Raw genomic sequence first — 22165 nt, forward strand, 5'->3', positions numbered from 1 at the left:
TTCTAAACAATTCCTGGGTTTTTCCCGGTTTTCTCCCGGATGAAAAAATTCCCGGGTTTTTCCTGCATCTCCCGGTTGTCCCGGGTCGTATACACCCTGTGTAATAGACCTAGATACAAGACCTGTCCCATACACTCTCCCACCACTACATACTCCAGTCCGGTCACAAGCATCACCTATCCCATTAAAGGCAGGGCTACCTGCGAAACCTGTCATGTGATCTACAAGCTAAGTTACAACCACTGTGCTGCATTCTACGTGGGCTTGACAACCGACAACTGTCTGTCCACATGAATGGGCACTAATATACTGGTAGAGTGACAAAATTGTTCATATGTATATGGAATATACTGGGTGATCAAAAAGTCAGTATAAATTTGAAAACTTAACAAACCACGGAATAATGTAGATAGAGACATAAAAATTGACACACGTGCTTGGAATGACATGGGGTTTTATTAGAACAAAAAAAAGTATTGCTAGACGCGTGAAAGATCTCTTGTGCACGTCGTTTGGTGATGATTGTGTGCTCAGCTTCCACTTTCGTCACGCTCGGCCTCCCAGGTCCCCAGACCTCAGTCCGTGCTATTATTGGCTTTGGGGTTACCTGAAGTCGCAAGTGTATCGTGATCGACCGACATCTCTAGGAATGCTGAAAGACAACATCCGACGCCAATGCCTCACTGTAACTCCATACATTCTTTACAGTGCTGTTCACAACATTATTCCTTGACTACAGCTATTGTTGAGGAATGATGGTGGACATATTGAGCATTTCCTGTAAAGATCATCATCTTTGCTTTGTCTTACTATGTTATGCTAATTATTGCTATTCTGATCAGATGAAGCGCCATCTGTCGGACATTTTTTGAACGTTTCTATTTTTTTGGTTCTAATAAAACCCTATGTCATTCCAAGCACGTGTGTCAATTTGTACCTCTCTATCTACATTATTCCGTGATTTATTCTGTTTTCAAATTTATACTGACTTTTTGATCAGCCGGTACTTCATATCATGGTGAAAGAAACACCACGAGTGAGAGAGAAAGATGGGTTTCCAGGGAAATAAATTTGATTAGTGATTTAATTAATTGTGATGATGGTTTCAACCCCGTCAATATGTTGAATCCGGCAAAGGCAATAATTAGCACTGACAGACAACTATATTACCTCAGTATTGTCAAGAATTTGTAACATAACATCCTCCACGGAGTATGTCACAGTAGTACATATCTCTGCTGTGTGGTACTTTTTTTCACTACAATTTACCGTGTATAGAAGCACATCTGGCTTGCCCTAATGGCCCCCAAGGTAGACAGAAGCACTTTACCACAAGTCTCTACAGCCAGCTCCCAAGATAGTGGAAAAGTTTGCAGCAGAAATATTAGCAGAAGTCGAAGTTTGGTTAGAGCTCGTAATGTGACAATGTGCCGTCTAGTGAATGCCAGGCATAGTCAAGGCGCAACGGTAGAGAAAGTGGACACTTACGCCATCTGTGGGCCAGAATTGAAGGCAAAGCACAAGTACTTCCACCTGGTGGCAGCTAAATTAAAGAATGCTATGCGGCTGGCTTGTGCTGCACTCTGACAGCGAAATAACAAAAGAATTAAACTAAATAATATTGTTACGTGTAGTAAAAATATAAATGTAATATAACTTAAATATATGAAAATGACTGTCATTGAATATGGACCTTGCCGTTGGTGGGGAGGCTTGCGTGCCTCAGCGATACAGATAGCCGTACTGTAGGTGCAACCACAACGGAGGGGTATCTGTTGAGAGGCCAGACAAATGCATGGTTCCTGAAGAGGGACAGCAGCCTTTTCAGTAGTTGCAGGGGCAGCAGTCTGGATAATTGACTGATCTAGCGTTGCAACATTAACCAAAACGACCTTGCTGTGCTGGTACTGCGAACGGTTGAAAGCAAGGGGAAACTACAGCCGTAATTTTTGCCGAGGGCATGCAGCTTTACTGTATGGTTAATGAAAGTGGAAGCCGCCTGGTAGAATTTTGTGCAGAGCATAACTTAATCATAGCTAACACTTGGTTCAAGAATCATGAAAGAAGGTTGTATACATGGAAGAACCCTGGAGATACTAAAAGGTATCAGATACATTATATAATGGTAAGACAGAGATTTAGGAACCAGGTTTTAAATTGTAAGACATTTCCACGGGCAGATGTGGACTCTGACCACAATCTATTGGTTATGAACTGTAGATTAAAACTGAAGAAACTGCAAAAAGATGGGAATTTAAGGAGATGGGACCTGGATAAACTGAAAGAACCAGAGGTTGTACAGAGTTTCAGGGAGAGCGTAAGGGAACAAATGGCAGGAATGGGAGAAAGAAATACAGTAGAAGAAGAATGGGTAGCTTTGAGGGATGAAGTAGTGAAGGCAGCAGAGGATCAAGTAGGTAAAAAGACGAGGGCTAGTAGAAATCCTTGGGTAACAGAAGAAATATTGAATTTAATTGATGAAAGGAGAAAATATAAAAATGCAGTAAATGAAGCACGCAAAAAGGAATACAAACGTCTCAAAAATGAGATCGACAGGGAGAGCAAAATGGCTAAGCAGGGATGGCTAGAGGATAAATGTAATGATGTAGAAGCTTATCTCACTAGGGGTAAGATAGGTACTGCCTACAGGAAAATTAAAGAGACCTTTGGAGAAAGGAGAACCACTTGCATGAATATCAAGAGCTCAGATGGAAACCCAGTTCTAAGCAAAGAAGGGAAAGCAGAAAGGTGGAAGGAGTATATAGAGGGTCTATACAACGGCGATGTACTTGAGGACAATATTATGGAAATGGAAGAGGAGGTAGATGAAGATGAAATGGGAGATATGATACTGTGTGAAGAGTTTGACAGAGCACTGAAAGACCTGAGGTGAAACAAGGCCCCGGGAGTAGACAACATTCCATTAGAACTACTGACGGCCTTGGGAGAGTCAGTCCTGACAAAACTCTACCATCTGGTGAGCAAGATGTATGAGACAGGCGAAATACCCTCAGACTTCAAGAAGAATATAATAATTCCAATCCCAAAGAAAGCAGGTGTTGACAGATGTGAAAATTACCGAACTATCAGTTTAGTAAGTCACGGCTGCAAAATACTACCGCAAATTCTTTACAGACGAATGGAAAAATTAGTAGAAGCTGACCTTGGGGAAGAACAGTTTGGATTCCGTAGAAATATTGGAACATGTGAGGCAATACTGACCCTACAGCTTATCTTAGAAGCTAGATTAAGGAAAGGCAAACGTACGTTTCTCGCATTTGTAAACTTAGAGAAAGCTGTTGACAATGTTCACTGGAATACTCTCTTTCAAATTCTGAAGGTGGCAGGGGTAAAATATAGGGAGCAAAAGGCTATTTGCAATTTGTATAGAAACTAAATGGCAGTTATAAGAGTTGAGGGGCATGAAAGGGAAGCAGTGGTTGGGAAGGGAGTGAGACAGGGTTGTAGCCTCTCCCCGATGTTATTCAATCTGTATATTGAGCAAGCACTGAAGGAAACAAAAGAAAAATTGGGAGTAGGTATTAAAATCCATGGAGAAGAAATAAAAACTTTGAGGTTCGCCGATGACATTGTAATTCTGTCAGAGACAGCAAAGGACTTTGGAAGAGCAGTTGAACAGAATGGATGGTGTCTTGAAGGGAGGATATAAGATGAACATCAACAAAAGCAAAACGAGGATAATGGAATGTAGTCGAATTAAGTCGGGTGATGCTGAGGGAATTAGATTAGGAAATGAGACACTTAAAGTAGTAAAGGAGTTTTGCTATTTGGGGAGCAAAATAACTGATGATGGTCGAAGTAGAGAGGACATAAAATGTAGACTGGCAATGGGAAGGAAAGCGTTTCTGAAGAAGAGAAATTTGTTAACATCGAGTATAGATTTAAGCGTCAGGAGGTCATTTCTGAAAGTATTTGTATGTAGTGTAGTCACGTATGGAAGTGAAACATGGACAATAAATAGTTTAGACAAGAAGAGAATAGAAGCTTTCGAAATGTGGTGCTACAGAAGAATGTTGAAGATTAGGTGGGTAGATCACGCAACTAATGAGGAGGTATTGAATAGGATTGGGGAGAAGAGAAGTTTGTGGCCCAACTTGACTAGAAGAAGGGATCGGTTGGTAGGACATGTCCTGCGGCATCAAGGGATCACAAATTTAGCATTGGAGGGAAGCGTGGAGGGTAAAAATCGTAGAGGGAGACCAAGAGATGAATACACCAAGCAGATTCAGAAGGACGTAGGTTGCAGTAGGTACTGGGAGATGAAGAAGCTTGCACAGGATAGAGTAGCATGGAGAGCTGCATCAAACCAGTCTCAGGACTGAAGACCACAACAACAACAAATGCTATGGTATGTTTAATTGTAAATAGAGAACTTGGTGTAATGTAAAATAATGTTTAGGTGTGGGAGGAAGCCGCGAGAAAGAGAACAGTGTACAGGCTGGCACGTAATATTGGCAGTAGAAGTAAGTTGGCATAGCTCTGAGGCAGAACAAGTGTTAAGTGGCATAAAAGTGACTGCCGGTGTGTGCTACAGTAACGTCGCTAACAGACCATTTAGAAGTGAGCTGAAAACAGATATGGACTTCGTTTATCATATGGCTACAAGCTAAATGGGCACTAAGGCTTGTAAGATGCGGTATTTTGACGGAGATGGGCTGTGAGCAGCAAAATAGTACGGTTTCCCGCTCTGGGGTACATGGCACTGCATGGTGCAATGCTGTGTTAATTGCGGCGAGTTGCTCGTGCCAACGGCGAGGTGTGAAGGGACCAGTGGCTGCATCCAACAGCATATTGTGATCTCAATAATTGATGAGGTCCATCGGTAGCAATGAACTACAAGTTATCTTACAAGAGTGTTATTATGAACAGCGGTTGTTATACAGACGCCATTACCAGTACATTTATATTTTGTAAATCAGTTTGTGTAATAGTCAAACCAAGTTCTCTACAGTGTGTAAAGTTTGGGGGCAATAATAATTTTGTGGTTTAAATTGCACTCCCTGAGTGTAATCAATTATTTAAAGGAAATAGCTCATTATTACCCCATATCCAGTGATTTCTATGTGCTGCCATATCAGTGAAAAGTTATGGTGCAAGAGTATCAGCATAGCTATATTACAAGAGAAAATAGTCGGAATTAATGCTGAAATTGCCAGCAGACGCCGCTTCATGCAACGGATGGAAGATGCCAGGTACTGTGCCACCTTAATTACTATCCAGCTCAATGTGGTGGCTTTTCAGTACATTGCCATAGTCAAAAATTACTCAGTTCCGTCCGAGCAATGTGATTCTCAATTAGTGTTTCAGTAACTATATTGAGAAGCATATCTATATTGTGCTTTAATTAAGCATTCAAGGAAATTGCTGCCACCATGGTACACATTGTGCCTTCAGCAATGAAAGCTGAATATTAAATTCAGTAATTACACTTTGTACAGTTTACATTAACGTAAAACAAGTTCAAGTGGTTATCATGTTTGTTTATGTATTGTGAAACGATTTCAGGCTGTGGTACTGTTTTAAATGAATAATGACCTCCTGCTAGGCAATATCAAACATACAGAATTAACTGCTCCCTGTTCAGTCACTTCAAAGAGATTATCAATGCTACTAATAATCAAATATAGACGTAAAAATAAGTTTGTTACATGCCATTATCATTATTTATTCCAAAAATTCCGTATAGTAGTTGGATCACTATAAGGTGTCTATTCAAACCTATTACACGCGAGAGCCGCTTTCCGGAAGTCCGATGCCACACAGTGTAATAATAATACAGTAAATTCAGGTAGTGGCATCGCAAGCTGAATCCTTACAATTTAATGGACCACGTAGTGCACTGTGAGAACATGTAAATTTGCTCACTAATTTGCTTTCTGCTTTCAAAGCATCAAATACCGATCAGTAACAGACATCTCAAACTGGAACTGAGACATTCACTGAATTAAGTTGAGACTTATAATTTTGAATGAGTATTGGAGGTGGAGTTAGATGGGCGGTCAGGGAGTTTTTGCAACAGAGTGGGAGGGACGGGGGATGGTGCAGCAGCACTCACTTGCCCTTCTTCTGCACAGCAGCACGTCCGTCAAAGAACCCCCAGTAGAGCGACGCGGACGACGGTGCCGTCTCGCCCTCCTTCAGCTCGTTGACAATCTTCGGCAGCCGGACGAACGTGTCGTCGTCACACTTGAGCACGTACTGTGCCCCTGCCTTCTCGTCCGCCCACACGAGAGCCGTCAGCACCTGTCAAATGGGCACTGGCTGATTACACTTGCCTGACTTGAAACATAGCAGTTCATTTTTCATACGATTTTGAAGCTGGCTCGGATTGCACGATTAACTGTTATGTCATTAGGTATGGCCCAGATAAGTAATTTCACCTTTTGAGCTCTGTAACATAATTTTCAACAATTTTGTGAGGAACATGTATTGCCAATGTGTTCAAATGCAATTAGGGCTTTTCACTTACTATCAAGTAACAACAGAGATAGCAAAAATGCTGTACTACAATGTTCGAAACCTACAACTGTTTATCATACCGTCAGCTTGCTACGCTATTGGTTAACATAACAACATCTAGTTACCTTTCAATTACTGCACTTCATAAAATGAAACCAGATCCAGAAAGTAAACAAATTGTTTATTTTGGCTGCTGTATTATATATTGTACTCATATGGAATAGAACAGGGGAGAAGAGGAGTTTGTGGCACAACTTGACAAGAAGAAGGGACCGGTTGGTAGGGCATGTTCTGAGGCATCAAGGGATCACAAATTTAGCATTGGAGGGCAGTGTGGAGGGTAAAAATCGTAGAGGGATCCCAAGAGATGAATACACTAAGCAGATTCAGAAGGATGTAGGTTGCAGTAAGTACTGAGAGATGAAGAAGCTTGCACAGGATAGAGTAGCATGGAGAGCTGCATCAAACCAGTCTCAGGACTGAAGACCACAACAACAACAACAACTCATATTTGAAACAAGAAACATGGTAGGAATGCTTAGGATAAAGTAGTTTCAGTATAATATACAAAAATGTAACTACATTGTTTACTCATATCATTTCACCTTTTTTTTTCTAAAAACAAGAGGTATGTAATCGTTTTTGTATCATATTCCATGCATTTCAATTGCAACCACTGGATAACATTTTCTGTAGTTATCAGCAACTTCAGCAATTGTAATCAGCAAATTTGCTACACACAACAATACATCAATTGTGAATAGGAGTATATAAGATCCACAAGAAACTGTGTGAGAGACGCAGTACAACGTAAGATCTTGAGCAGGAATCTGTGATGTAATAAACTGTACACCTAAAACAATAACTAACCTTTCACCTCATTTGAGAACCATAGTATTCTCTAATCTTATTTTACTTAAGAAACTTACAGGAAACATCAACTGCAGTGAAGGATCGAAAGACAGACAATTTCTGATCAATGTTTATTATTCTGAATAAACTGGGTTACACCAACCAAATTTCAAGAAATACCCAGGCTTTATTTGTCCAGAATCAGAAAGAACACTTGGCGGCTTCCAGCAAACTTTACACATAATTTCAAACCTTTATGAAACTTTTTGTCAGTGACACCTTCCACATCACGATGAAAGTAAAATAGTTTATCGCTTATTACAGTTTCACTGTTTACACAGCAAACCTATGGCATCAGGCTCAATGTTTTAATTTATTTCTTCTTTACTACTAACTGTATTAGCAACAAAATTCCCATATAGTGCCCACATATAGCACTGAATGCAAAATTATATCGCTGAATGACATGCTCATGAGATACAATGTTGCAAACATTGAAATGTGTGAAATACTTGCTTTTGCTTAAAATGGAGAACAAATTACTCAGACTACAGTACCCTCCATGAGTGTGGAAACACCAAACAACAGTGCAAAATGGAAGTGATCTATGTGAGTTACTGGTTAGAATACAGAATAGTATGCTCAAATAACAATTAATAATGACACTTACAGTATTTTACAAATAATTTTTGTACTTATACATACATATTGGTACATACCAGTATTGCTCATTTTCATATAAACTGACTTTTCCTGTCTAAACAGTTCTACTAAACACACCAGTGGCACCAATAAACAGCATGACTGTGTAGAGGTATGTTGTTCACAGTTTTGTTCACTTGTAGTTATTTTTGTACGAAGGGAGAACACACTGCCGAAGAAGGTAGTACACACAGCAAAAGTAACTGAAAATGGCCACAAGAGGTCAGATTCCTTATGATGTGTGAGTAAAGATAATCACTTTGCACCAAGAAGGCAATAGTGTCCGACAACCATCACAGAAATTGAAAATTTCCATTAGCAGAGTTGTCAAGACCGTACACCAGCAATCAGATAGATTCTCCTACGATGATCGTCCCCACTCAGGAGTACCTGGGAAAATATCAGAATGCCAGGAAAAGTACTTGGTAATGACCAGTAAATGTAGCAGATTCAAAAGTGTCCATAAATTGATTGCTGAACTAAACACAATGAGCATACACCAGTGGGTGAGTCAACAGTGAGACGACACGTGGCAGAAAACAACCTCCAGTGTTACGTTAGCAGGAAGAAAAACATTTTTACATCCTGTTAATAAGAATAAAAGAGTAAATGGCTTCAATGGGCTACAGCACACCAACACTGGACATCCAAGGATTGGGAAAGAAACTTATTCACTGACGAATCCAAGTTCAAAACATTTGGAAGTAAACACCATTGATTCGTACACTGTTTACCTGACGAATGATTGATTCCTCAGTGTGTAATTCCAACTGTGATGGTATGGGGATCTTTTGGAGGGAATAAAGTTGGATATTTGGTGAAAGTAGATGGAAAAATGAACCAAAAGGTTTATCGTGCTATTTCAGCAGCATGGCAAGGCATGCGTCTGATTGGGAAAGGGTTTGTCTTGCAGCAAGGCAACGACCCAAAACATACATCCCCACCTGTGTCGGAACTATGTGAAGTCTTAAGAGGCTCAGAAAATTTTGAAAAACATGCAATGGCCACCCCAGTCCCCTGATTGTAACCCAATTGAGCTACTATGGTATGAGTTAGCCAGGGCGATCCAAAAACTGGGAATCTGTGAGGGACACACCTATGGGAAGTCCTGCAGCAAGAATGGAAACTAATTCCAACTGAGAGCCTGCCAAAACTGACCCATCACATGCCGAGAGTATGCAAGACAGTGACTGAAGAAATGTGTGGCTATTCTGAGGAATGGAAATTGAATGGGGATCACTGTTATCAGTTGCAGTGGGATATAAGAGGAATCACTGGCAACCGGTACACATTTTCGCTAAGCCTTATAAGCCTGGCTGGATGATGGATCCACTTTCTTCAGTGCGAATGCATAAATACACCCGACCTTCTGTGGGAATCTCTAAGTAGCGAACAGGAGTATAATGGACTAGGACTGCGGGTAGGTGGCACCTAATGGGAGTGTCGATTGGCCGTAAGGCATACTGAGATAGTTTGTGCAGTTGTGATAATGCGGAGTTCCGGGTGGTGCACTGGTTACCACACCTGCCTAGAAAGCAGGAGATCCCAGGTTCGAATCCCGGCCTGGTACAATTTCAAATAACATTCTGAGGGATCTAAAATATAATAGCTGCATTTACCTATGTGTTGCTTGGGCTTAATAAACATTTAAAAAACAATAAAATGCAATTTTATAATGTATTTTGTTTCCAGTGTCCATAATTGCCTGGTGTTCCTAAACTTATGGAGGGTAGTGTATATTCATCCATTGCTTCATAATGGGAGTACTTAGTAACTTCCAACAAACTTTAAGCACAATTTCAAGCCTTTTATAAACTATTCTCACTTATATGCTTGATATCATGCATTTAACACATTCACTCATTTTTCAGTTGGTTTTGATCTTCTGTTGATTTTACTAGACACTAAGCAACAGGTTTATATGCAAACAATGTAATAAGACTGCTTAGATTGCCTTCTAAATTGTTTACATAGACTAGGAATAGGAAGGAGCCTACAAAACTTCCTCGGCAGGAAATCACGAATCCAGTTACATAACTTCAACAATACTCCGTGGGCACACATTCTGACTAGAAGCCACTTGTGAGCAACAGTATCAGAAGCCTTCCGAGAATCTATAAATATGGAATCAGCTCAAGATCCCCTGTTCATTGCTGTCCTTACTTTATGTGAAAGAGAGGTTCACAAGAAAGATATTTTCTGGAACTGTGTTGACCCTGTGGCAACGAGTCATTTTCTCCGAGGTAATTCATAATTTTAAAATACAGCTGTTAGTGCTGTTGTTGAACTTTATAGAAATGATGCTCAGACTGTGTGCTGCACGATTTGCGTTGTCAGTAGTGTTAGTGTCATGATTTGCCATTAGGCACCGGTACTGATACTGGTATGATGATATACGGTTGAAACACAGGCATCAGTGTGGACTGCAGTTTAGACAGTTAACATATGTCTGTATATCAAAACAACAGCAAGACTGCTGTTGCTCTTCACAAGTACAGATACATTACACGAATACAGAGAGTTCCTCTTTTTGAAAAGTGGGTTGAAGAACACAATTTAGAATTTCACATTAACTGGCGATTCGGGAACTGCTCCTGATAGAGACTGACGCCCAATTGCTCTACAAATTGTTGAAGAAGTTACCGTTACCACAGCTGAGAATGTTGGACTCAATCTATAATCTTCGAGCAGTGCACGAGCTGTGTTCGATAACTGAAGATTCCGTGGCTCACCATTCGAGAAGTACTGCGAACAATTGTGAAATGGTATCTCTTACGCGACTGCAGGCTACTGGAGATGCAGATAGTCATCACAGTACAAAGTCTGTACCCCTTCATGTAAACATTGCACACAAGTAACAAATATTACCATCTCGTATGGAAATTACAAGGGTTGACTGAAAAGTAAAGCCTCCACCTTCATAGCTCTTCAACAGTTGGCAGCATTGGTATGTGGCAGGTACTGGCTTGTTCCGTAACCTCTTGTCTACAGCTCCAATTGGCGGGAAGCCTTAGCATTGAACCGTTGTGTTGTTACAGTGAACTGTACGGAACCCTGCGCAGATGGTCGGTCAATGCGATTTAAGGGGGTCCGGAACGCCCTATACTTGCAATGTAAAAATAACGCTTATAAATTACATCTTTCCTCACAAAGTATTTGAGGTAGGAAGTTGAACTTTTTACAGATTATTTATTGGAATATGGGCTACAACTTAACACAGGGATTTTACAAAATTTTAGTTCAGTTATTAACGATGATTTTTTTTCAATTGTAATGAAAATTCACAACATTTTTTTGCAATTTTTTATTCATATATTCAAAAATATACAGTTTTTTGGAAAAAGACTGTGTTAAATTATGCAGAAGGTACTGTGTAACATTTACGGAAAGTTTGAAACAAACATGTTTGGAAGATCCTTAGAAAACATGTAATTAGTGTGAGAAAATAAAAGTTTTGGGAATCGAGCGACAAAGATTGGATTAACTTTTTAGTGCATTCCAGGTCCATAGGATGGATTATCTTCATCCTCTGCAAACTCCTCCTCCAGCTTCCTCTTGTTCCTCCTCCTGTTTCTAGACTCTTTACAGCCCTGTCTGCAGCCCGAAGGCGTTCCTTGTCTAAAGCAAGCATCGCTTGTACCATGTTAGAACCTATCTTCATTCCCATTTTCATCAGTTGCAGTTACTGCAACACTGTTCCAAAAGGTGGTCATGTATGAACACTTATCACATTTCAGTTGTATTTCACTAGCAAGTCCTACGTGCTTTATTATGGAGAGTTCCAGACCAACTTCACTACAGTGAATACATCTTACACAGTTTGAAAAAAATCCTTTGAGAACCGACATATCAAATATTTCATTCACATCCGATTCGCCCATAAAACATTCATAGTTTTCACTCATTGAACCAAGCTTCTTCTGTGAAGTATTTTCTTTCCCACTTTGACTGCTATGGGCAGGTGTACTTGAGAGGTTAGGTTCACTCACTTGGTTATCGTCTTTATTGTTTACAGTAATAACACATACGTTTGGCTTTCCAACATTTCTCCTTTTCTTAAAAGCCTTCAGAGGATTTCTAATAACTTTACTTTTACTCATTATTATACTTCAACAAAACAGAGACTCAAGAAACAGAATTAATTACGAATATTTTCGAGATAACGACAGAGTAAATAAACATGAAACAATCGGCAATCACACCAGCGATATATATTGAACCATCACAGGTTAAGCACAACACATACTTTATCTCACATCACTAAAATGTACCTGATGAACACGGACGTTAATAATAACACCATTTGACAGCAGTTTTTACAACGCCACAGTGGGTCACGCCCATGTAGAACACATTTCCAAAAAAATTTAAAAATAGTTGTAGTCTTTGGAATTGAATAAATTATATATCTATTAAAAGGTAATAGTCTGCAGATTCAGAAAATGTGAAAAAGTAAAAATTGAACTTTTCATGATTTTGAGCCTTTCCGGAGCCCCTTAAGCAACATGCAGTCATTGAATTCCTGACAGCAGAAGGTGTTACCCCAAAGGAGATTCATCAGAGAATGAAAGCAGTTTATGGTGATTGTGACGACGTGAGTACTGTGTGCCATTGGGTAAGTTTAAAGATGCTGAGGCGGGAATAACTGACCTGCATGGCTAAGAAAGGGTTGGACATCCTGTGACAGCAACCACCGAGTTTCACAAGCAAAATGTTGACAGATCGATTCAGGACGATCGTCGTATCACTCGGAGAGAAATTGCAAGCACGATCGGCATTTCACAAGAACGTGTGGGTCACATTATTGCTTTGCTTGGCTATCGGAAGATCTGTTCACGATAGGTACCCGGATGCCGACTCCTGAAATGAAAGCGCACGGACTTGAAATTTGCCAGGAACTCCTCTCGCGTTACGAGAATGAAGGTGATGCCTTAACCCATTCCACTGTGACAGGAGACGGAACGTGGGTACACCATTACGACCTGTAGATGAAACATCAGTCTACTGAATATCGACACAAACACTCACCCCAGAAAAAGAAATTCAAGATGCAGCCCTCAGCTGGAAAAATCATGGTCACAGTGTTCTGGGACGCAGATGGTGTTATCCGTGTCGATTTCCTTGATCACAGAACAGCAATAAATTCAGAGCGTTATACCACAATGCTGCAAATTCTGAAACGGTGACTAACAAGGGTCCCAAAGGAAAAGGGAAATGTTTTCCTGCAGCAAGACAATGCCAAACCACACACTTCACGTGCCACCACAGCAGAACGTCAGAGACTGAATCTCACCACCGTATGGCATCCTCCGTATAGTCGAGATTTAGCGCCGTCTGACTTCCATCTGTTCCCGATAATGAAAGTCGATCTGCGGGGACTTCATAACGCTTCTGATGAACAAATTGAAAGAACTGTGAGACTGTGGTTGTGGAAACAGAGTGTCAACTTCTTCTGTGACGGCTTCACAAAACTTGTTCATCATTAGCAGAAATGTATCCAATTGACTGGTGATTATGTGGAAAAGCGTATATTGGTAATTAGAGATCACATTCTAAGGATTATTTCTGCATTTGATTTATTAAAATATTCCCATCCAAACCCAATTAACGAAGGTGGTGGCATTACTTTTCATTCAACCATTGTACTGTGTGTTTCTCTGAATGGTTTATTTGTTATTTCTCTTCCACGTGTCCTTACAAATGTTTCCACCAAGTTTCACTGTCCTACAATCACTCATTTTTCGAGGGGGGGGGGGGGGGGGGGTTGGAAGTTGTTTCCAAATGGCGAACGTTTACTTATCTATATATGACCAAGAATCCTGTCTTCTTATGCATACAGAATAACCTGCATATGCATATGAAATAAACACTTGTGACATGGGAGTGGTGTACACATAAAAGGAATGATTAGGCACTGACGCACACACTCCACAGTGGGCTGTCACTGGAGATGGGCAGAATGGCCACTATTGTGGCTGTGAATACATGCATTTAATAAGAGTGCTGGCTGGAAAATGTTATTTTTAAAAGACTGCAGCAGTGTGGACGCAATGAAATAGAAAATAATAATAGTGTTTAATATTGTTAAACTACAGGGTGTTCAAAAAGCCTCTCCACAGCGCCATATGATTGTTAGCCGTGTGTGCCGTATGCTGCAGTAAATATACCGAAACAAGAGTCAGTGAAATACAAGTTATTCATTTATTGAATATTCATTTTTACTTACAAATTTTCACATTAAATGTTAAAAGTGTCCCCCCTGTTGTTGAATATACAATTCAATTATACACAATTCAATTCGTCTAATCATGTTTCCAAACACAAGCTGTAACATTTCTTCTGTAAGAGAAGCAGACAAAGTCGATATTGCAGTTTTCAATCCATCGATGGATTTTGGACGGTTTTTATAGACAGTTGCTTTCACTGCGCCCCAGAAGAAAAAGTCAGGTGATGTTAGGTCAGGCGATCGTGGAGGCCAAAGTCTCTCTGAAATTATGCCATCACCAAAAACATCAGCAAGCAGTGACATTGAAACGCGAGCTGTATGCGCGGTTGCACCATCTTGTTGAAAATAACCGTTCAGTATTTCACTTAACACAAGTTCTCCTATGAATGGGTACAGAATATCACTGCAGTATCATTGTGTGTTTATTGTTTCATTGAAAAATATGGGACCCACAATCCAATGTCTAGAAATAGCAATCCAAACTCCTATTTTCACAGAATGAAGTGGTTTCTCATGAGTACACAATGGATTTTCAGTGCTCCACATATGAGAATTTTGCAAGTTCTTGTACCTGAGTATATGAAACCACGCCTCCTCAGTGAAAAACGTTTCATTAAGAAAAACCCTTCCATTTTGTTGAACGAAATTTTTGAACCATTGACAATAATGCAGTCTCTTGCCATGATTATCATTTTTCAGTTCTTGCACGACTGTCACTTTGTATGGGAAAAGTTCTAATTTTTTCCTAATAGCTGTGTGGGCCGTTCCGACACTAACATCGATTTCCTAGGCGAGTTTTCTTACTGACTTGTTCAAACTTGTGGACATTTTATCAGAAATATCGAGTAGTTTACCCTCAGACAAAACACTAGAACGACCACTTCTCGGTGCATCTGTCACTAAACCCGTTCTTCAAAATTTGTTAATCAAATCTCGCACAGTATCACGATGTGGGAGTGTTGTCTCCAGGAAAACTGAATTAAATGTTTGATGAACTGAAACTGTGTATTTAAAACCATCTTTGAACACTTGTTCGACTAAAAACACATGTTCTTCAATGGTTAGCATTTTAACAGTGACAAAAATGAAACAAACGAACAAAGGAACTAAGCTTAAACATTCACGTCAAACACACACCAACAATAATACTGATGCTGGCTGATATAAAAAGAACAGTGGAATGTTGGGAGAGTCCACTTGGAGGGAAGTAACCCAGGCAGTCGAACATCAAACGGCACGCGCGGCTAACAATCATATGGCACTGCGGAGACACTTTTTGAACATCCCGTATACCACTGGATTGAACTAAAATTAATTTAAAGGTAGCTGCTCGACTACTTTTCACATTTCAGATATCTCTAATTGCAGGATCCACGGTATATACAGGGTGTTTCAAAAATGACCGGTATATTTGAAACGGCAATAAAAACTAAACGAGCAGCGATAGAAATACACCGTTTGTTGCAATATGCTTGGGACAACAGTACATTTTCAGGCAGACAAACTTTCGAAGCCCGCATCTCGTGGTCGTGCGGTAGCGTTCTCGCTTCCCACGCCCGGGTTCCCGGGTTCGATTCCCGGCGGGGTCAGGGATTTTCTCTGCCTCGTGATGGCTGGGTGTTGTGTGCTGTCCTTAGGTTAGTTAGGTTTAAGTAGTTCTAAGTTCTAGGGGACTGATGACCACAGATGTTAAGTCCCATAGTGCTCAGAGCCATTTGAACAAACTTTCGAAATTACAGTAGTTACAATTTTCAACAACAGATGGCGCTGCGGTCTGGGAAACTCTATAGTACGATATTTTCCACATATCCAGCATGCGTAGCAATAATATGGCGTAGTCTCTGAATGAAATTACCCGAAACCTTTGACAACGTGTCTGGCGGAATGGCTTCACATGCAGATGAGATGTACTGCTTCAGCTGTTCAATTGTTTCTGGATTCTGGCAGTACACCTGGTCTTTCAAGTGTCCCCACAGAAAGAAGTCACAGGGGTTCATGTCTGGCGAATAGGGAGGCCAATCCACGCCGCCTCCTGTATGTTTCGGATAGCCCAAAGCAATCACACGATCATCGAAATATTCATTCAGGAAATTAAAGACGTCGGCCGTGCGATGTGGCCGGGCACCATCTTGCATAAATCACGAGGTGTTCGCCGTGTCGTCTAAGGCAGTTTGTACCGCCACAAATTCACGAAGAATGTCCAGATAGCGTGATGCAGTAATCGTTTCGGATCTGAAAAATGGGCCAATGATTCCTTTGGAAGAAATGGCGGCCCAGACCAGTACTTTTTGAGGATGCAGGAACGATGGGACTGCAACATGGGGCTTTTCGGTTCCCCATATGCGCCAGTTCTGTTTATTGACGAAGCCGTCCAGATAAAAATAAGCTTCGTCAGTAAACCAAATGCTGCCCACATGCATATCGCCGTCATCAATCCTGTGCACTATATCGTTAGCGAATGTCTCTCGTGCAGCAATGGTAGCGGCGCTGAGGGGTTGCCGCGTTTGAATTTTGTACGGATAGAGATGTAAACTCTGGCGCATGAGACGATACGTGGACGTTGGCGTCATTTGGACCGCAGCTGCAACACGGCGAACGGAAACCCGAGGCCGCTGTTGGATCACCTGCTGCACTAGCTGCGCGTTGCCCTCTGTGGTTGCCGTACGCGGTCGCCCTACCTTTCCAGCACGTTCATCCGTCACGTTCCCAGTCCGTTGAAATTTTTCAAACAGATCCTTTATTGTATCGCTTTTCGGTCCTTTGGGTACATTAAACCTCCGTTGAAAACTTCGTCTTGTTGCAACAACACTGTGTTCTAGGCGGTGGAATTCCAACACCAGAAAAATCCTCTGTTCTAAGGAATAAACCATGTTGTCTACAGCACACTTGCACGTTGTGAACAGCACACGCTTACAGCAGAAAGACGACGTACAGAATGGCGCACCCACAGACTGCGTTGTCTTCTATATCTTTCACATCACTTGCAGCGCCATCTGTTGTTGCAAATTGTAACTACTGTAATTTCGAAAGTTTGTCCGCCTGAAAATGTACTGTTGTCCCAAGCATATTGCAACAAACGGTGTATTTCTATTGCTGCTCGTTTAGTTTTTATTGCCGTTTCAAAAATACCGGTCATTTTTGAAACACCCTGTAAGTAATGTAATGCAAAAGGAACTGTTAACCGACACCACAATCAGATCACTCTCGTGCGAACAAAATGGGAGAGAACCGTACAGGGCAGGGCGGTCCACGCACCTTGAGCGTGAGATTGGCGAACGTGTCTGTGACTTCGGGCAGCAGCAGCAGATCGTGGTGGCGGTCACGCTCGTCCTCCAGCTCGCGCACCGTGTCCTTCGGGAGACCGGCGGTCCCCAACACGAAGTAGCACCGCACGTCGCCGTCCTGCGGGCAGGAGCGGAACCACGTGTCGCGCAGCGTGTCGCGGGCGCCCTCGTTGGCCGGCGCCGACACCACCAGCACTACCAGGAAGTGGCCGGCCGGCTGCTCCGGCGGAGGTCCCCGCTCCGGGCACGCCGGCCACGGCGAGGGCAGCCCGCCGCTCGTCACTGCCAGCAGCAGGAAGCTGCCGGCCAGGACGAGCGCCACCGCCACGTACGCGACGGAGAAGAAGCGCCGCACCAGCACGTGCAGCAGCACCCGCGTCAACATGGCGCCCGCCCGGCTGTGGGGCAAAACACGAATCCGTGGCATAGGGTTTGCTACGGCAAACTCAATACACTGTATGCTGGTATCGCAGTGGTGGGCATATGATGTGGAAAATGTGCACATTTTCTGAGAAGCTAATTCAGATTCTGACCATTCTCTAGTAGACAGAAACTTGCTGTGTCTCCCAAAGGAAATAGCACTAGAGCAAAGAAATGGAATACATAAAAACTGAAAGATAGGTCTACTGTTCAAGAGTATCAGAACAGATTGAGACATGAGCTCCAAACTAAAGGTGGAGACCGTGTAGACAAAGAATGGAACTCTATTAAAAATGCCATTCTGACAACAGCTTGTTAGATACTGGGGGAAACAAGGAGAATTAGAAATGAAGACTGGTATCAAATTGAATGCAGGCAGCAGAACAGAAAAAGGAAGTGAGGATGGAATGCTTACAGCAAAATACGAGACCAGATCAGGCATTATACAGGGTGTTTATAAATGAATATTGGGGTTTTAACACTTCATAATATTTATTATACTAAACTTACAGTTGTAAATGATATGTCAAATGAAAGAGCAACTCAAATAGTTTTGCCAAGAACCTTATAAATGTTCAATGTGAGCACCATTTGTCACACGGCACACATCAAGTCTATAGCCGAGTTCTTCCCAAACGTTGATAAGTGTGTCTTCAGTGATTGTAACAACAGCTGCTTCAATCCAGTTTCTTGATTCAGGGAGGTCTGCTGGTAGCGGAAGCACGTACACACGATCCTTGATGAAGCCCCAAAGGAAAAAATTGCACGGTGTTAAGTCGGATGAATGTGGAGGCGATGCAAAGCGCGCCCTGTCATTGGGCCCCTTGCGGGCTATCCAGCGCTCGGCTATAGACTTGATACGTGCTGTGTGACAAATGGTGCTCATATTGAACATTTATAAGGTTCTTGGTAGAACTGTTTGAGTTGCTCTTTCATTTGACATATCATTTATAACTGTAAGTTTTATGTAATAAATATTACAAAGTGTTAAAACCCCGATATTCATTTATAAACACCCTGTATAATGAAAAGAGATAGAGGCAGCAAGGGTGTGTAGGAGAGAAAAAAAAGGGAAGTCATAAGGAGAAAGATAGAGGAATAGAAGAGCACCGTCAAAGGAATGAGAGCAGATAGTTTTGTAAGAAAATTAAAGAAAAAACTCAAGAATATAGACAGAAAACAGCAGCACGTAAGGGAAAAGAGAGAAATTTGCTGACAAATAAACAAGATGTTCTGGATAGATGGAAAGAATGCGTCAAGGAAATTCTGGAGGGCTATTCAAGCAGAAATGTGCAACCACTCTATTACACTGCTGATCCACAGATGGAAGAACCCACCTTACAGGAGCTACAGAAGATATTGCACTGTCTGAAAAAACTACAAGAGACCAGGTCTGATGACATAACAGCAGAACTGTTGAAAAATGGGGAACTGGTCTCCATAAGCAAATCCATACACTTATGAAGTTGATACAGAATTAGGAAAGAACCCCAGAATAGTGGACCCTACGGATAATCCAGCCAAGCCATAAGAAAGTAGACAAGACTTGTTCAAATTATCGAGGCAGTACCCTGCTGAATGTAACCTGTAAGATCCTCCCTAGTATTATTTATAACAGACAAGTTCCATATGCAGAGGAGACTTTTGGAGAATATCAGTGTCTATTTTGGCCCAATAGACCAACAACAGATCAGAATTTTGTGCTGAGGCTAGTATATGAAAAGGTATATGACTACAATATTGTGCTTCATAACTTCTATGTAGACTTCAAGAAAGCTTTCAATAGTCTTAATAGTGCAGAAATACTAAATGATTTGCTTGGCATACCACCTGAGTATGTTTCACTTATCCGAATAACACTGGATGGTTCCAAGGCTGCAGTGTGAGTGGATGGAAAAGCCAGTGAATGGTTTAGCATCAGTAAAACATCAGACAAAGGAATGCCCTTTCTAAAATGCTTTTTAATCAGACTCTTGCAGCATCCATTCAAAAGCTCCAAACATCTGGTTACATAGGCATGAAGCCAACTCAGATTTGTGCATATGCTGATGATGTAGCAATTATTAGTGGAAAAAGTGTTCCACGAGAGAGAACAATAGGCGATTTGAAAGAAGCCACACTACCTATGGGTCTTACTTTATTCAGCACTTGCACATACAAGAGCGCGGAGCGAACTGCCTCCGGCCAGAACACACGCAGTATACGAGGGGCATTTGAAAGATCCGTGCAAAAATAAAAACTACTTACGTGTTTGGGATAAACCTTTTTTTATTTTTCGACATAAGTCTCCTTTTAGACTTATACACTTTGTCCAACACTATTCTAATTTGTTGATCCCTTCTGAATAATAGGAAGTGCCCAAGTCTGCAATATAGCTATTAGTTGCTACAATCACCTCCTAGACCGAATAAAATCTTTGTCCTGCCAGCCATTTCTTCAAATTGGAGAACAAATACTAGTCTGAGGGAGCCAAGTCTGGAGAATAGGGGGGATGTGAAATGAGTTGGAATCATATTTCCTTTAATTTTGTGACCACAATTGCTGAGGCGTGCGCTGGTGAGTTGTCGTGATGGAAAAGGACTTTTTTGTGGTCCAATCGCTGGCGTTTTTCTTGCAGCTCGGTTTTCAAACAGTCCAATAATGATGAATAATATGCACCTGTAATAGTTTTATCCTTTTCCAGATAGTCGAGGAGGATTATCCCTTGCTAATCCCAAAAGACAGTAGCCATAACCTTTCCAGCTGCAGGAATGGTCTTCACCTTTTTTGGTGCAGATTCTCCCTCGGTAACCCATTGTTTAGATCGTTGTTTGGTCTCAGTAGTATAGTAATGTATCCATGCTTCATCCACTGCGATGAAACAATGCTTAAAGTCCTGCGGATTCTTCCTGAACAGCTGCAAACAATCTCTGCAACACTTCACACGATTCCATTTTTGGTCAAGTGTGAGCAATCACGGAACCCATCTTGCTGATAGATTTCTCATGAACAAATGTTTATGCAAAATATTATGTATCCATTCATTCGAGATGGCCACAGCACTAGCAATCTCATGCACCTTAACTCTTCTGTCATCCATCACCATATCACGGATTTTATCAATGATTTCTGGAGTTGAAACCTCCACAGGCCGTCCAGAACGTTCAGCATCACTTGTGCCCATATGGCCCCTCTGAAAATTTTGAAACAACTTATAAACTGTTCTAATCGAAGGTGCAGAGTCACCATAATGTTTATCAAGCTTCTCTTTAGTCTCCTGCGGCATTTTGCCTTTCATAAAGTAATGTTTAATCACCACACGAAATTCTTTTTCGTCCATTTTTTGACAATCACTCGACTTCCTCGATTCACACGAATGCCAAACACAAAGAAATACACCAATATGGCTGAAACTTGGTGTGTGTTCTTTCCAAAGATGCTACTAACTAAACATGACCTCAATATGTGCCGCTGGTGCCATCTCTCGGACTTTGCACAGACTTTTGAAACGCCCCTCATAGGTGCTGTGGTGGACAGAATAATGGTGGGACTGATAACTGATCTATCCTAAACAAAGTGTGGGGTTTCTACAACAGATGTCAACTCTGTGACATCCACCGAGGCAACAGATGCAAGCATACACAGTGCGTAATCATTAGTCGGATCAGTGAGGAGTCATGAGGCCGTGTGCAAGTCATGCTTGGTGTTGTTTAATTATGCAAATCCATTGTATCCATAAATACTGATACGCTACATACCCATGCAGAATATGCAGACATGTTTGTATACAGCTACTGTGATGGCACTACCCGTATGGCTCTGAAAGAATACCAGAGACTTTTTCTTGAGAGACTAACTACCTACGTCAGGTTATTTCCCACAGTTTTTCAGACGTTATGTGAACCCAGAACACCATCCAGTGTACAAGTAAAAGCAGACTGTGAGGCCATCCAGTCAGCTGAGGAAAGGGAAGGGAAGGCATTATCGCAATGGTACAACAGAATTCCACAACCAGTACATGGCGCATTAGTTGTTGCCTTGATATTCTGCAGATGTGAGTGTGGCATCTGTTACATTCCGAAGGCCTGTACCCATTCTATGTGCAGCCTGTGCAACATCCCAATGACTCAGTAAGCATATAACAGTTTTGGGGTCAACGGAGGCGTCCGATCCCACCTATCGGCTTTGACCCGTGACGTAAGGGTGTTGTGTTGTACGACGT

General features: G+C 41.5%; 1 protein-coding gene across 1 annotated transcript in view; it reads right to left on the reverse strand.

The window, feature by feature from the left end:
• Positions 1-22165, reverse strand: part of LOC126426953 (beta-1,3-galactosyltransferase 6-like) — an 89477-nt gene that overhangs the window by 57722 nt on the left and 9590 nt on the right. Inside the window, exons 2-3 of the mRNA XM_050089067.1 lie at positions 17516-17942; positions 6077-6264 (exon numbers count right to left, since the gene is read on the reverse strand). Coding sequence (XP_049945024.1) covers positions 6077-6264; positions 17516-17929 — 602 coding nt within the window. The 5' untranslated portion in view covers positions 17930-17942. The remainder of the gene's footprint in view (positions 1-6076; positions 6265-17515; positions 17943-22165) is intronic.

The sequence above is a fragment of the Schistocerca serialis genome, chromosome 11 (assembly GCF_023864345.2).
Source record: "Schistocerca serialis cubense isolate TAMUIC-IGC-003099 chromosome 11, iqSchSeri2.2, whole genome shotgun sequence".
NCBI classification, from domain to species: Eukaryota; Metazoa; Arthropoda; class Insecta; order Orthoptera; family Acrididae; genus Schistocerca; species Schistocerca serialis.